This window comes from Coenobita brevimanus, chromosome 64 (assembly GCF_032717465.1).
Source record: "Coenobita brevimanus isolate Jiangsu-jjx chromosome 64, ASM3271746v2, whole genome shotgun sequence".
In the NCBI taxonomy this organism is placed as follows: Eukaryota; Metazoa; Arthropoda; class Malacostraca; order Decapoda; family Coenobitidae; genus Coenobita; species Coenobita brevimanus.
This window is the reverse complement of record NC_137017.1, coordinates 19,232,785-19,248,373: the sequence shown is the minus strand read 5'-3', so window position 1 is coordinate 19,248,373 and position 15,589 is coordinate 19,232,785. Positions and strand designations below refer to the sequence as shown.

The following is a 15,589-nucleotide window of genomic DNA, read 5'->3' as shown; positions in this document are numbered from 1 at the left end:
GGGGCATACAAATTTAAAAAGAGTGGGGTCCCATGGTGGTGGATCAGTGTACCCAGGAAAGGGAGTCAGGATCTTGGCAGAGGCTCGCAGCAGCTCCCAGTCCATGGATAACAGCAGTTGTAGTCTGGGCCCAGTCACGCTGAGTGACAGGCTCGGGTGGGCGGCACAAAAGAGGTCGTAGGAGGGCAGAGACAGGCAGGTGGGGCCGGCACCGTATCAGCTGCAGAGTGATGACTGCCGCTCGTAGCGCAACACGATACGCCAGAGAAGGCAATCCACTCTCCATACGGAGATTGACAATCCGGGTCCAGGGTGGAGCACCCAGCATGATACGGAGTGCAGTGTTCTGTATAACCTCCAGAGATCTGGAGACTGGTGGAGTGAGTCAGGTCAAACAGATGGCACTGTAGTCCACCAGGGATTGGATGGCATGTACATAAAATGTTCGGAGGACTGAGTACGACGCCCCCAAACTCCGCTTGGAGAGATAGCGGAGAGCAGCCAGTCTGGTGGAAGCGCGCTCCCGCAGGTACCGAACATGGCAGGCAAAGTTAAAACCCCTGTCAAGCCAGACTCCCAGATACTGATGCACAGTGACAAGAGAGAGCTGCTGCCCCCCAAGCAGCATAGGAAAGTCTGGGGGACGGAGTCCAAATGGCAAACACTTTGTCTTATTAAAATTTATCTTCAGCCCTAGCTCAGTACATTTTGTGTGCAAACGAGAAAGGGCCAAGTCCGCCTGCGTGAAGCAGTCCCTCCTAGTAAAGACGAGGGCCAGATCATCTGCATAGCAGAGAAGGGTAATGCCAGGCCCATAGTCTACAGTTAAGAGCCCCTCCATAAGGATGTTAAAAAGGAGAGGGCTCAGAACACTCCCCTGGGGGGTGCCGTTAGGATGTAGGTGAAAGGGGGAAAGGTGTCCCTGGAATCGGACCCCTGTGGATCGATCATTAAAAAAAATCCTGGATCCAGGATAGGAGCCTGCCTCCCACACCCCTGGCCACAAGAGCCGCCAGGATTACAGTGGGGCTTGCCAGTTCAAAGGCTTTCTCGAGGTCGAGGAAGACAGCCATTCCCCTTCCTCCCCTCAGCCCCCCAAGGAATGATGCGAGGCAGTGGGTGGTACTCCTGCCTGGATGGTAGGTGTAAATCCCTGGGTGCAGCGGTCCCAGCCGCCAAGCAAGCCAAGCCCGCACAACCCTCTCAGCCGTCTTAGCAACACAGCTGAGAAGGGAGATGGGGTGCATGGCAGCGGGATCACGAGGCTTCGGAATTGGGTGGATAACAGCTGCCTTCCACGACCTCGACAGACGCCCCTCAGACCACGAGAGGTTGAGCAGATCAAGTAGACGTTCTCTACCACAATCTCCAGCATGTGACAGGAGAGAGTATGTGAGCCCGTCGAGCCCCGGCGCAGTGTCCTCCCTGCGTTGCAGCGCTTTGTGGAGCTCCCCACTGGTGATCGGACAGTCAGCAGGGTCAGGCCTATCACACGCTGCCTGAATTGCTGCAGTGCGAGAGGCGGACAGCTGTTCCTGTAGGGCTCTGACAGACTGCGGGAGATTAGAAGAGGCAGAGCGGTCAGCGAAGTGCTGAGCAAGACGGCTGGCCTCAGCGGCAGGGTCAGGATGGGAGGGAGGGCGAGGAGGGCGTGGATCAGAGACGGACCTGATTCTCCTCCACATCTCACGGAGAGTGGAGTGAGAGTCTAGGGTACGACACCATCTGATCCATGCCTCCTCCCTAAGGCGGCGCTTCTTGGAAGCCACATGCCGCGTGATGGCAACCAGGTACCGGTGGTGCGGAGATGTACGGCGCCGTCGGTACTGCTTGCATGCCGCACTGAGTCTCCGGTTCAGTTCCTTGACCCTGTCGCAGTAGAACCAGCCGTCTCAGTAGCACCTCGTTGAGTGCTGCCGGAGCGGGATAGCAAGAGAAGAAGCTTGTGCCAAAATACTTGCTACCTGATTTGCTCTGCACTTGAGGTCTGAGGCAGGAGGAGATGTCTCAAAGGCCGCCGTGAGAGCACGGGCAAAGGCCATCCAGTCCCGCTTTGTGTAGGTCCCACCGTGGTGGAGGAGGTGGGGGTGGTGGGAGGAGAGCGAGAGGCAGGTAAACAATAAGGGCAAAGTGATCACTTGCAAGGTGGGGGTGGAGTGACCATGACGCCAAGCCCGCTAGTGGTGCTGACACTAGGGAGAGATCGAGGCGACCTCCCGCAATATGGGTGGCCTCTGCCACATCATTTAATAGGGAGACACCACCCATCTCCTCCAGAACCAAAGAGATGTGCCGTCCTGCTTCATTGGACTGAAGAGGCGAAGATAGAAAGGCGTGGTGGGTGTTAAAGTCGCCCCCTATCTACACGGCTCCCCTGGCAGCCTGGGAGAACAAGTCTTCCAACTCCACGGTGCCCCTTTGGCTCCGGTATACATTATATACCGTAAGGGGCGACGTAGCCAGATGGAGAACCACGCCCTGGACCTCCACATCAGGTCCACAGAAAGGAGGGGGCTCACAATCCATACACGCAATGTGGTCCTGAACCAGAACGGCACATCCCCGTGTGACGCCACGAACATATGGAAGGAGATGGGTGGTGTAACCCAAGAGACGAAAAGTGGTATTATCCGGGAGCAGGGTCTCTTGCAGAAGAATTACATGAGGGCGGTCCCTGGCAGCCGCCTCCTGAAGGAGGGCGAGCTTGCTCCATGCCCCTAAACAGTTCCACTGTAGGACTCGGAGGCTGGCAGTGGTGTCTGACACTGGGGATGATCTGTCTGTAGTCCAAGGGCCCTGCGCTCCCCCTCGATCGCAGCTGTGGCTGGTGTGAGCCCCGAAGGAATGTTGACTGGCAATCCGGGCAAGGCAGAGGAAGCTGGGTGGGTAGCAGCTCTTCCACGGTTGTCTGTGTGGGAGATGATGCCGGAGGTACCAGGGAAGAAGAGCGCGGGTGTTGTTTTGCCTCCACCACTTGGTCGACGATGACGTTCACAGCCTGTACCAATGGTGCCGTTTCCAGAGGCCTGCCGAGAAGCATCCCTAGCATCTGAGCCAAGCTTGTAGCAATTTCTGTCCCCAGCATACGCAATTCTTCCCTGGTAAAGGCTATGAGAGGAGAGCCTGTGCTGTGGGGCGTGGGTGGAGTAAACTCCTCGACTGTCTGCCGAACTGGGGGGGAAGGAGGGTGATGGACCTCCTCAGTCGTCGTGTGACGAGTGAGAGCATGTTGGAGGGGCGGAAACACTGCCTCGTCTAGCACTGGGGGTGCAGTCGCTGCTGGACGGCGTTGCTGCCCCCAAATGAAAGTTCTCGGAGGTGCCGGTTTGTTGCTGCTCGCCTGTTGCTCCATCACCCAGGTAACTTGGCGTTCTCGCCCTCAATTGACAAGTGCAACTCTGGTTGGGCAGCTGGGGTGCCACGCATGATGTTTTCCCGAGCAGTTGGGGCAGCGGGTAGAGACAGCTTCCTTCGCCTTGAATTTGGCCAAGCACCTCTCCGTTTCGTGCGGGCTGCTGCACATCCCACAGACTGTGGCCCGGTTGCAAGTGGCTCTGTGGTGCCCATATCACTGGCACCTGTAGCAACGGAGTGGCTCTGGGGTGAAGGGGTGAAGGTGATATTCTCCCCAGTTCCCCAGGTCGATCACAGGGATCAGAGGACCCCGCAGGGTGACGATGACCTGTCGAGTCTCCTCCCTGGTCAGCGCTTTCTGGCAGCGGGTTGCCTCTTCAACCTGAGGGTGCTGAAGCAGCATCTCCATAGGCATCCGCAAGGGATAACCCAAGACGACTGCCTTCATTGACTGTTGGCCGGGCGTCAGTTCGACTAGCTTGACAGGGGAGGCCTCGTCCTGCAGAGCTGTTCTCAAGAGGTCGTAAGCTCCCTTGTCCTTCGGCACCAACACCGAGCTTCCATCTCATCCTATCAGGTTGGAGCAGCGTAGCCCTGGCAGGTGACGCTCTAGTGCAGCCACGGCGTCGTAACTCATCTCATGCCCGTCCTGGACCGGCACACGGAATGCAGGGAATGCAGAGCGGGGCGGCGGACGCACAGCTACTGACACGGAAGGACGAGCAGCAGGGGGGCCCCTGAGAGGAGGCCCAGTATGTACTGCCAGAAAAGGGCCGTTTCCCTGGCGACCACGCCTCGATCCCTTACGTGCCACGGGGGTGAAGCCCTCATCATCACGCAGAGCAGGATCAGAAGAGGGGGAGATTTGAGTAGCAGCAGGAGCCTCCGACGGGACCTCCAGCCACTTGGGAATGCGAGCAGACCTAGCCGGCATGGGCTCGTGAGAGGGTGCACAGGTGGGAGTGCGAGGCTGCAGACCGAGGGCTCGGTTCACGGGGGTGCCTTGCCGTGGATTAGGGCTGGCAGCCACACGTAGGGAAGCTGAAGTGCCCTTGGTGGAAGAGAGAGAGGGTGGAGCAGGTGCAACCTCCTCCATAGCCTCATGTCGGCGGGCTGCCTTAGCAGAACGGGTCGAGGCACCACGCGAGCGAGGTACCACTCCCGTAGACTTTGGTAGAGAGGGGTCAGCACAAAAAACCTCGTGAGCTGACAAGTGGGAGCTTGAGTCAGAAAAATGACGCTCCCGCTTCGTGCCTGTAGCAGGACGCGGGTTGGAGAACCTCGACTGAGGAAGCGGGAGGTGGGAATGCCCCTGGGGCCTAGGGATGCAAGATCCCTTCATGCTGCTTACACAAGCAGCAAAAAAACTCAGTCAACACACACACACACACACACACACACACACACACACCTCACACACACAACCACTCAAACAGCACAAACAAAAAACAGCAAAAGTGGCCAAGGTCCCTACAGTGATGGGCAACCTATGCTCCCCGCTCTCTAAAGGGCGATGGGAGGCCCCGCCACTGCCCCTTTCGGGTCTTCCCTAAACCAACAGAGCCGCCCTCACTGCCTCCTATAACCAGGCCCTAAAGGCCCCCCTTCATGGAAGTGCCCTAACGGCACCCCTTCAGGGTTCGGCGTCGTCCTACAGTGAGGGACACTAACGGCAGGCCACAAAAAAAAAAAAAAAAACACTAACACACTGCCAATCACACACAGGCAAACAGAGACAGAGTCCCAGGAAAACCTGGAAAAACGTCTAAAAAACCTTTCTCAGTGCCAGAGACTAAGTCTCAAAAGTGGCAAAATCTGAGAAAACAGGCGAAAAATCGCCACTAGTAAATGAGACAGAGTCCAGTGCCAGTGTGAAAACAGTCAGAGCTCTGCATCAGACGGTGTCTAGGCAGGGAGTGACCACGACTCTGCCAATGCCACCGTCTCCACAGGCTCCACACATCCTCACGAAAACTCCGAAACCTCCGCCCAAGAGCCTTCCCCACCGCAAGACGAGAATGAAGGCCTCACTGTTGTCCACAGAAAACGACTCCCCGCTGCCAAGACTGCCTTCCCCCTGGGGCCACCAACCACCTCCCCCTCTGCTCCAAAAGCTCACACTGCATCAGCCACACCCCTCATCCCCCACGCCCACAACCACCAGCAAATGCAACCCCCCCTCCTCACCACACAACCTCATCACCAATACCCTGCTTTCATCATCACACCGATCGAAAATTTCTCATCCACGTATGACATTGTCACTGCCATAACCGCTGCACACCCCTCCCTCAAATATAAAACCATTTAATTAAAAAATCTAGACACAGCCATTGTCCCACTAGATGACGCCACCCATGATGCACTGACCATCCTTGACTCCGTGGCTGGGGAAGCAATCAACATCCAAAAGCGAGATCCCAACCTCAGTCTACATAAATACGTCCTCACTAAATACCCAACTTCTTTTTCCATGACAGCCATCTTAGATCACTCCCTCATCGAAAACGCAGAACACTGCCATGTCAAGGGGCAAGAAACAAAGCAGGTGATAGTCTCCATGCGTGGCCCTGTTCCCCCTGTCCTCGACCTAGGAACATGGGGCAAATACCAGCTGTGCCCCTACACACCAGAACCCCTACGCTGCTTCAGCTGTCAACGTTATGGATACCACCAGACACGATGATCCCGCCCGCCAACTTGTGCTATGTGCAGCGGCTGCCACGCCACTCAGGCCTGCCTTACCAAGATCAAGGCTCAGCAACCGGTCACTGCACGCTGCCCAAATTGCGGCGGGGCACACGATGCATGGAACAAGGCCTGCCAGATCAGAAGGGAACGTGTTCAGCTGGGGTTGGAGAGGGAGGTGCACTGGGTCCCAGGCCACCTCACGGCTCCCCTAGCTCCTTCAAGCACCTTCACCTGGGGCCAGCGTACTGCCACCTACCGATCCCCGCCACTTCCCCCCCCCTCCCCAGCTGACCACCAACTTTCCCCCTTTACCAACCCCCACTGTCACTCCTCAGGCAATTCCCCACCCCCCAACAAAACCACCTCACCAAGCACGCACTCCACCCACACAGCCACACCGTCAACCACCTCCCGACACACGCCCAGGACGCAAGCACACAGATCACCTTGGAAGTTTTCACACAAACCCCACAACCAGACACCACTCTTCCCAAAGACCACTTCATCTTCAAAGCAGAACACCTAAAAAATCTAGGCCGAATGCTATGCAACACAATGGTGACAATGCTAGAACAGTTCCTCAAGCGGCCCATAGATCCGAGCCCCCTCTGCTCTGCAATATCCTCAACAATCCAAAACTGGAGAGAACATCCCGACCCCCACACCACTGTCCCTGAAGACCTAACCCAAGCCACTCCCCCACAACAAATCACAACACAGCCTCCTCCACCTCCTGCCAACCCAGACCCCACACATCAACCATGCCACAGACAACACAACCGCACAAAGCACACACCCCGAGATGCCAGGAACCGTTCCCTCTCCACCGACAGACCCACCGAGCACAAAAAAACATCAATGAAAGCTCAACCCCACCAACCTCGCAAGTGCTCTGTGGAGAGAGGGAGACCCCGCTTCAGATCCCCCCTACCTACTCCCACCCCAACAACCTAGGGGACACCAGCAACACTGCCAACACCTCACCTTCCACCTCCCTCCGCATACTGCAGTGGAACATCCTCGGTGCCTCTGTACGCCGCTCCCTGCTAGAAGAAGTCGCACATAACGACAATATCGACATCTTCCTCCTGCAGGAGACTCTGTTAAGCAAACTGCTTGCATTCCTCCACCTCTACGACGGGCGCGTAGCACCCGTCTGGCAGCAAACTCTCATCCCTTTTCTGTCCAACTCTCTAATGCAAGAGTTAACCGTTACTCCCAGTCTTTCATTTATGCAACAGGTCAGCTCTGGAACTGTCTCCCTCTGTCTGTATTTCCTTCTGCCTATGATCTCCAGTCTTTCAAACGTAGTGTGTCCAGGCATCTCAAAATGATCGGATCTTGAATTTGGCTCTCTATTGTATTTTGTTTTTCTCTTGGAGGGAACTGTTACTGCGGGCTCATGCCTTTGGTTCCTTCTTCCTCGCATAAAAAAAAAAAAAAAAAGTACTGCCCACTGTGTATGCGGGGTTTCACCCCCTTCCTGCTACCCTATGTGTGTGGTGGTTCTCGAGGCTGCGCCATCCTTGTTCGAAAACACATTCCTGCAGCCGCCATCAGCCCCCTCCCAGACTGTTCTGAGGCAGAGATTCAGGGAGTGGACCTCACCCTAGCACAAGGCCACCTTAAAATATATAACGTCTACCGTTCACCCATGGCCGACCTCAGACTGGGGGAACTACTCTCACTCTCTGCAACAGAACAAGTCTTTGTTGGCGGAGATATTAATGCCCACCACTTCTGCCTTAACTCCCCAAGCCCCACAAACCCCACAGGACACCACCTAGCTACGGTCTTGGAAGAAACACCAACCATCACTCTCCTAAACGACGTTGACTCTCCAACACACCTACAAGGGGGCAGACTAGACCTCTCCCTCGTGTCATCAACGCTAGCACGTCACTCCACATGGGAGATCCACCCCACTCTAACCTCTGACCACCATGCCATCCTCTGCACCATCCCACTTGCCCCACTCCCCAGACCCCCTGGGCCTCCCCCCCCGGTGGAACACCAAGCGTGCAGACTGGAGTCTGTTCACAAACACCCTAGACGACCTCATCAATACCAATCCCTCGTGAGACCTAGAGGAACATGCTGCCCAGATCATAAGTGCCTTTCAAGCGGCAGCAGGAACGGCAATCCCCACCACCACCCCTATTAAGCGCCACCACAAGAACCACTGGTACTACTGCCCCAGAGTCAAAGAACTCAATCATCATCTTAACAGGGCCAAAAAGATCTACAGGGCCAACCCCACCCCCAAGGCACTTAGATATCTCCAATCAGTCATCCAGCACTCCATCGCTGAGAAAAACACCATCAAAGAACAGAAATGGCTGGAGTGGTGTCAGTTGCTAGGAGCCCATTCCAACCTCGGCTCCATCTGGAAAAAACTGAAAGCGGTCTCCAGCCCCCTCCCTACCCGACCCCCAACTCATCCAAATCCCCGTGAAGAGGCAGAAAACCTAGCAGAGACCTTCGCCAGACACACCTCCCCCACTCAACTCCCAAGTGATATCAGGCGCCGGCAGGAGGAACTCCACCAATACAGAGCCGAAATGATCCACATCAGCCAAAACACCCCAGCCGAGTCTGATCGCCCCTTCACAGCACACGAGCTGGCCCAAGCAAAGAAAATCAGTACAGATACAGCTCCTGGCCTAGACGGAATTACTTACAACATGCTTTCACATGCGGGCCCAGTGACCAAGAAGGCCTTTCTGGACCTCCTTAACCACTCCTGGACCTTAGGCCGTTTGCCCTTGCAGTGGAAGCATGATGTGATACACCCAGTCCCCAAACACAATGACCCCAACAACCCCAGACCCATCTCTCTCCTCAGCTGCCTCGGCAAAACGGCCGAGCGCATGGTGCTCCACCACCTCCAATGGTGCTTGCCCCCCCCTCACCGCCACACTTTTGCATACACCAGAGGCAAAGGGGCCGCAGAATGTCTCAGCTCCTTCCTCTCTGAACTCCGAGGAAGCAAAGGACTCGCTGTCTTCATTGACCTCAAGAAGGCCTTCGAGCTTGCATGTCCTGGGGTGATCCTGGCAACCTTGGCACACAAGGGTGTGAAGGGCCGCCTCCTCTGCTGGCTCAATGACTTCCTCCGGGATCATGAAGCTGCTGTCCGCTTCCAAGGACACACGTCTGCTCCACACCGACATCAAAATGGCACTCCACAAGGCAATATCCTCAGCCCAACTTTGTTCAACACCCTTGTGGAGTGCCTCTTACGCAGTGACCTAGGCCCAGGAGCCCACCTACTTTGCTACGCTGACAACCTTGCCCTCATTATCCATAAAGGCCCCTTCTTTTCACGAGCACAAAGGGCTCTTTCTAAGCTCATCTCTAAATCCAGGGAACTGGGACTAAAAATTAACGTCAAGAAAACCAAAGCTCTTCCCCTGGGTATTGGGCCTCCCAGTGACCACCTAAGACTCGGAAACAAGCCCATTGAATATGTGAGATCCCATAAATACCTTGGGGTAATAATAGACTCCCACCTTTCATTCAGAGGTGAAGTGACACGGCTCAGGGAGAAAACCAGAAGGCGCACCTCCGCGCTCAGAGCCCTAGCAGGCAAAGGGGGAGGTGCGTCCTTCAAAGTCCTCCGTCTCTTTTATATACAAGCCATCAGGTCCATTGTTGACTACTCTGCCCCTGTCCTCCTCACCATCGACACTGCCCAATCAAACAGACTGGAGGTCATTCAAAATGAAGCCCTGAGGATTATGACCAACTCTCCACAGTGGACCAAGCTATGCAACCTCCGCCTAGAATGCAACTTAGAATCTCTCCACCATCGCACCCAGGCAAGAGTGACAAGCCTAGCCATCAAACTTGCCCGTACAGCCTCCCCCCTCCCTCTCCTCTCACGCATAAAAGCTGCAACCGGCCTTCACCCTGACATCCTTTCCCGGAGCTGGAGGCACAGTGTTGCCCACGCCATCCACGCCCTAAACCTTTCTGCTACCATGATGCAAGCCTCTGACTCTCCTGCCCCTCATTACCGCCCCCAAGCCCCCTGGAACTCACCCTTATACAACCTCCTCCTCCCAGATTCACCAAACAAAGCAAACACCCCCACCCAGTTGCTGCGCCAGGAGGGGTTGCAACGCATTGCCTCTATCACCCCCCCCCGATGCCGTCACTTACTACACGAACGGCTCTGTTACGGACACACGAGCCGGGGCAGCCTTCGTGTGTGGCGACCACAGTCATGGCTTCCGAGTCACAAATGGCGCTTCCACACTTCAAACTGAACTCGCTGCTATTGCAGCAGCTTTAAAAGATGCTCTCCACGCCGCACCCTCCTCGACCGTCATCATTCATTCCGACTCCACTGCCGCTATCCATGTCCTTAAACAATTCTCACCCTCTGACAACCTCGCACTAACCACCGACATCCGTGCAACAGCCCAACAGATCCAAGAGGCAGGGGAATCCATCACCATCCACTGGATCCCCAGCCACGTTGGAATAAGGGGGAATGAGAGGGCTGATAAGGCAGCAAAACATGCGTCAGCCCGTCCCCACATTGACATAGACGTACTCCCAAGCCTATCACGCATTAAACAAAAGATTAAGCAACAAACAGCCAGACGCAATCGCAACGATCATGAGGCAGAAGTCAAACTCGGCTCTCCATCTGCTACCTGGTTTGCCCAGGCCACAAAATATACCGAACTCATGCCGCCACTATCCAAGGACAACCGCCTCCTCACCCACATTCATCGCCTCTGGCTGGGGTTTGCTTGCAAAACTGAAATCACCACCGACAACCCCTCTCCCACAGAATGCGAACACTGCGAGGACCCCACCTCTCAACCACTCCTTCACTACCTGCTAAATTGCCCTGCCACATCCCGCCTTCGGGTCAAACCCCCCTACCCTAATTCCGACACCCTAAGATCCCAAAATCATCCTATTCCCCCATGCATGCTCTGCAAGGCTGCCGCTGACATCATCGCCACAGGAGCAACTCGCACCCTCTTAGAAGTGGCACAAACCGCCCCACCTCCTAAATAACCACCCCCCCAAAAAAAAAAAAAAAATCAGCAGAAGAACGCACTGCGCTGCTAAGCCCTAGGGGCACCGCAGTGGACATGCCATCTTCCCAGTTGCTATACAAGCCTTCCCACACTGACGGGCTTATAGATGGCCCGGCCTGCACTACAACTGCAGAAAACTTTAAACAAACGAACGAACGCGTCCCCCATGTCGACTCAGTCTCTCGCTCGCTCCCGCACCGTGCACATACCGTCTGACTCGGCGACGCCATGCCACCCAAGACCTCCGGAAAGGCCGCTAAGAAGGCTGGCAAGGCCCAGAAGGCCATTGCCAAGGGAGACAAGAAGAAGAAGCGTAGGAGGAAGGAGAGCTACAGCATCTACATCTACAAAGTGCTCAAGCAGGTCCACCCTGACACCGGCGTTTCCTCCAAGGCGATGTCTATCATGAACTCTTTCATGAATGACATCTTTGAGCGCATTGCTGCAGAGGCTTCACGCCTGGCACACTACAACAAGCGTTCAAACATCACCAGCCGGGAGATCCAGACGGCCGTCAGGCTGCTCCTCCCTGGCGAGCTGGCCAAGCACGCCGTGTCTGAAGGCACCAAGGCTGTCACCAAGAACACCTCCTCAAAGTAGAGAGGTTACACTCTTGGCCATTTCAACATTTCCGGCTCCAATCGGAGCCACAATATTTTCGATATAAAGGAAAAAGACAGACTTACAAATTTTCCTCTCAGGAACTCTGGTTTATCGACATTTTTTTTTTCCTTCATCTTTCTTTTTTTTCTTTCTTTCTTTTCCGCAACGGTGGTTTGGGATGGGCACGTAGACACAATCGAAATGTTTTTAACTAGGGTTGGGGGTTAAAACAATAGAGTCAAAATAAAAGAGGAAATATGGGCGTGCGCGCCTTCTTATTCATCTGGAGAACCAACAACAACGTACCGTCGCCCCAAGAAGTGACGGCACAGTTTCAGATTGCTTCGGTCACTCTCCACTCCCATACGTTCTATGAAAACAGTGAATATAAGGTAAACATTCAATGCCTTCATCACGTCATGCCAAACAACGTATATATTATATCGCGAAAATAATGATGTAAAATGAATAACAGGAGGCAGTGATATATTAGATGGTAACAGTTATCTTTCCCGATTGGAATGAATGTGAAATGTATTAACTTCGCGCGCGGTGGCCAGTACGCCTATAACTTCCAGTCACTGTTTTTTTTTTTTTTTTTTTATAATAAACTCTAATGTCCTGCACAACAGAAAATGCTTATTTGGAAGTTTTGAACTCAATTATTTGTTTATGAAACTCTGCATTTTATTATTCTTGCGAATCGATTATGCACTGAGGAATGAATATCAGACACTGACAGAAGGTAGCATTCTCCAAGGAGCTCCGACTCTACTGTAGGCAAAATTTCGATTTTTTTTTTTTTTTAATACTTCTTTCACCGACAGCCTTCTGTCTTATATGAAATAATCCTGAGATTTTTCTTCATGGGAAACTGGCCAAAGGCAGTGTAATAACTGCATGTCCTTGAGTGAATGTTATCTCCTTTCGTGCGTGTTGATCGAAACATTTAAAATAGCTTACTGGCTTTCGCCTCCTTCCTGCTTTCTGTCGTCGTCCATGGAGACATTGGAAACGGAAATAAATGACTTGAAATTATTCCCTAGTATTGTAACGGAAATTATTTTATAAATAATAATTAATCATTTCCAGTGTTTATTGAAGCTCCCTAAAATGCCCGCCGAGACCGCCACAGGACCTCCCACCTCACCACCCCCCACACCACCGCCGAGCCGCCACCCCACCACCACCCCAGGAGGACACACAGGTGAGGTTAGTGACCTCGGGCAAGAGGGTCATCGGGACATCCCGGCCCTGAGCCCCTATTCCTCGCAAGTGCCCCAACCCCAGGCGTTCAGACAACCTGAACTACTGTGCGGGCGGGGTAGTGACCGTCAGACCAGGGGTGGGACTGAAAAGAGGTCAGTCCCAAGTAACACCGTCTTGACGGTCTTGCTACACCCTCTAGGGCAGGAAGAGGCCCAAGGGGAGGAAGAGGCCCAAGGCTACGGCCTTAAAAGAGGGATAGACACAGGCTACGGCCTGACAAAGTGTGTAAAGGGGAAGGTGACCCCAGGCTCCGGCCTTAACACGCTGAGGAGAGAGAGTTGCCTGTGTGCATCCCTCTCCAGTTGTACCTTGGCTACGGCCAGAATACGGTCCAGGGTAGATAGACCCTGCTACCGTACGTGTAGCGCCACCCAATTACGGAAGCGGCGACTCGGGGCCGGCCTCTCGCCGGAGCAGACAGGTGATCCCGTTTCTCCGCTAGTCGTTTCCCGTACGGGCGGACACTCAGTTACGACTGGGGCACGTACCAGGGTGGAGAATTCCCTGATGGTAGGATCTGTCCGTATTGGAGAGAGTGCGGTCCTCGCGCCCCTCACTCCGGCTTGTTCCCTACTGCGGGAGGAACACCACGTTGACGGCCGCTTGCCTCGGCGAAAGGGCGACCCCGATCACCCTATTGGTGTCCCTCGCACGCCGGACAAGTTCACGGCACCAGCCAGGGTCCATACTAGGGGAAGTGGAGCCCCACCTCAGCCCAATGAACACACTCGGGGAACCACGGAGAGCATGAGTCTCCCTCAAGCCTCTTTCCCTCCGGGGAGCCCTTCGTCGCCATCCAGGCTTCTTGGCCAAGCGGAGGCGTTAGAGTGGTGGCAAGGCCCGATTGCGGAGTTACCGCCCACACCCGGACGCTCCTTAGCACTGTTGGAGCCCTACAGGAGTCGCTGCCGCAGCCCAGCCCTAACGGCGCCTCTCCTTCTGAGCACCTGCAGACCCCGGACGCCCAGGCCTTCCACCACGGTCCCCGACGACGGCGACCTAGGCTCTCTCACGCCCCGGCAGAAGAAGAAGCAGGCCCGAATCCTCCGCCTGTTCGGTCCTAGTCCCGAGGGCCCCCGATCAGGTCAAGGCCTCCGGACGGCGAGGCCTCCTTGCACCCCACCAGCGCGGCCCTAGGAAGGAGCCGCCCCTCAGGTCGAGGCCCTAAACAAGAGAGCCTCCCTGACAGTAAGTACTAGTGACCCAACTACCAAAGAAACACAGGTAGAACAGTGAAAGTGACAGTGACCCCTAATACAGTGACAGTGATCCAATGCACAGTGGCAGTGACCAATAAAAGTTATGTTAAACAGTGATATCAGGGTAAGTCGTGCTTGAACATTAAACAGTTCAGTTCCCCCTCTCAGAAAGGAAGCGGGGAGTTTTCTGTGGAGTCGAAGGTAGGTGTGTGAGCGAGCCGAAAGGCTAGTGAAGTGCTTCCCTGCGACTAGGTGACGGTGTCGGATGTCGCCGCACGCACCCTACCTTTGTTATAGTATCATATCCCCCACAGACTCCCAATCACAGTGAATATAAGTGAGACTCCTCCGTTTATTATTAGCCACCAGTGACACGACCAGTGTTCTCGATTGACCATTGTAGTGAAGTGATATCTCTCCTCAATAATAGTCACCCATATCCCTGACTGCCCTGTGCCCTGTGCAAAAGTAGATTGGATCCAATTATAAGTGTATTATTGTATCTGTGTTTATTGTGTATCAAATATTGTGTATGTAGCACTGTAAGGGATAGAATTTAAGCAATAGATGTGATTTGGTGTACTGTCTCTTTTTATGCCCTGTTCCTTTGTTACTGCATTACATCCGGTCTAGCCAAAGGACCCCGTCCCAGTGCTCGTGTTTTTACGACGAGAAGTCGTCTTAAAAACACAGCATTACACTGGTGGCAAGCGGTGGTCCTAGATCCGAGTAACGCACGGAGGAACGCGAAAGGGAACTTACAATGGCAGCTAAACCGCACATCCAATTGCCGAGGTTCAACCCGGACCAGTGTGACATAAACATATATTTGGACATGGTCAAACCCCTCCTAGACATAGGGTTTGACTCTGACAGAGAAAAGATCGCTGTCACTCTACCTAACTTGGGTAAAATAATCACTAGTGTCGCACCAAAAGTCGTCCCAGAACTGTCATGGGACCAATTCTCACAAATAGTGAGACAGGCTTTCACGCCATCCATAGGCCGAGTTGTCGCTCTTTCTCAACTCGACGCCCTCACCTACGACGGGAACCTGGATGACACATTCACCCAGGCTAGGCGCCTCGTCAGCGCCGCCTATCCCGAGGCACCACCCAATGCCCGTGATATCCATACATTCAACGCACTGTTGAGAATCCTCCCCAGCGTAGTCAGGGAGCATTTCTCAATCTACGACCCCTCAGGGGACATGGAAAATGACCTACAACTCGTCCGACGTCTGCTCGCCGCCCGCCCCACACCACAGCCACTCCACGCGGTGACAAGTTTTCCTACAAGGCAACAACCCCCTTCCAAACCTAAACTGCCGCCACATCAGCCAGCTACTGAGCCGCCCACAGTCCCTAGAGCTTACCCCCAAAAGAACCGCTCAAACCCGAGGGAACAAGGAAA

General features: G+C 54.4%; 2 protein-coding genes across 2 annotated transcripts; both read left to right on the top strand.

The window, feature by feature from the left end:
• Positions 1 to 7,507: 7,507 nt before the first annotated feature.
• On the top strand, positions 7,508 to 11,082 carry LOC145404697 (uncharacterized). Its single transcript, XM_080276249.1, has 3 exons — positions 7,508 to 8,064; positions 8,246 to 9,866; positions 10,114 to 11,082. The coding sequence occupies exons 1-3, from the start codon at positions 7,508 to 7,510 to the stop codon at positions 11,080 to 11,082; spliced, it is 3,147 nt and encodes a 1,048-aa protein (XP_080132375.1).
• A 251-nt stretch (positions 11,083 to 11,333) lies between these two features.
• Positions 11,334 to 11,705, top strand: LOC145404669 (histone H2B-like). Its single transcript, XM_080276210.1, has one exon. It carries the CDS (start codon positions 11,334 to 11,336, stop codon positions 11,703 to 11,705), a length of 372 nt encoding a protein of 123 aa, XP_080132336.1.
• The last annotated feature ends 3,884 nt before the right edge of the window (positions 11,706 to 15,589 follow it).

Coding starts and splice junctions, on each gene's coding strand:
- LOC145404697 (XM_080276249.1), top strand. CDS start 7,508: ATGCGGGGTTTCACCCCCTTCCTGCTACCCTATGTGTGTGGTGGTTCT. Junction 8,065..8,245: donor CCCCCGGTGGAACACCAAGC/GTGCAGACTGGA, acceptor CTACTGCCCCAG/AGTCAAAGAACTCAATCATC. Junction 9,867..10,113: donor CTCTCCACCATCGCACCCAG/GCAAGAGTGACA, acceptor TCCTCCTCCCAG/ATTCACCAAACAAAGCAAAC.
- LOC145404669 (XM_080276210.1), top strand. CDS start 11,334: ATGCCACCCAAGACCTCCGGAAAGGCCGCTAAGAAGGCTGGCAAGGCC.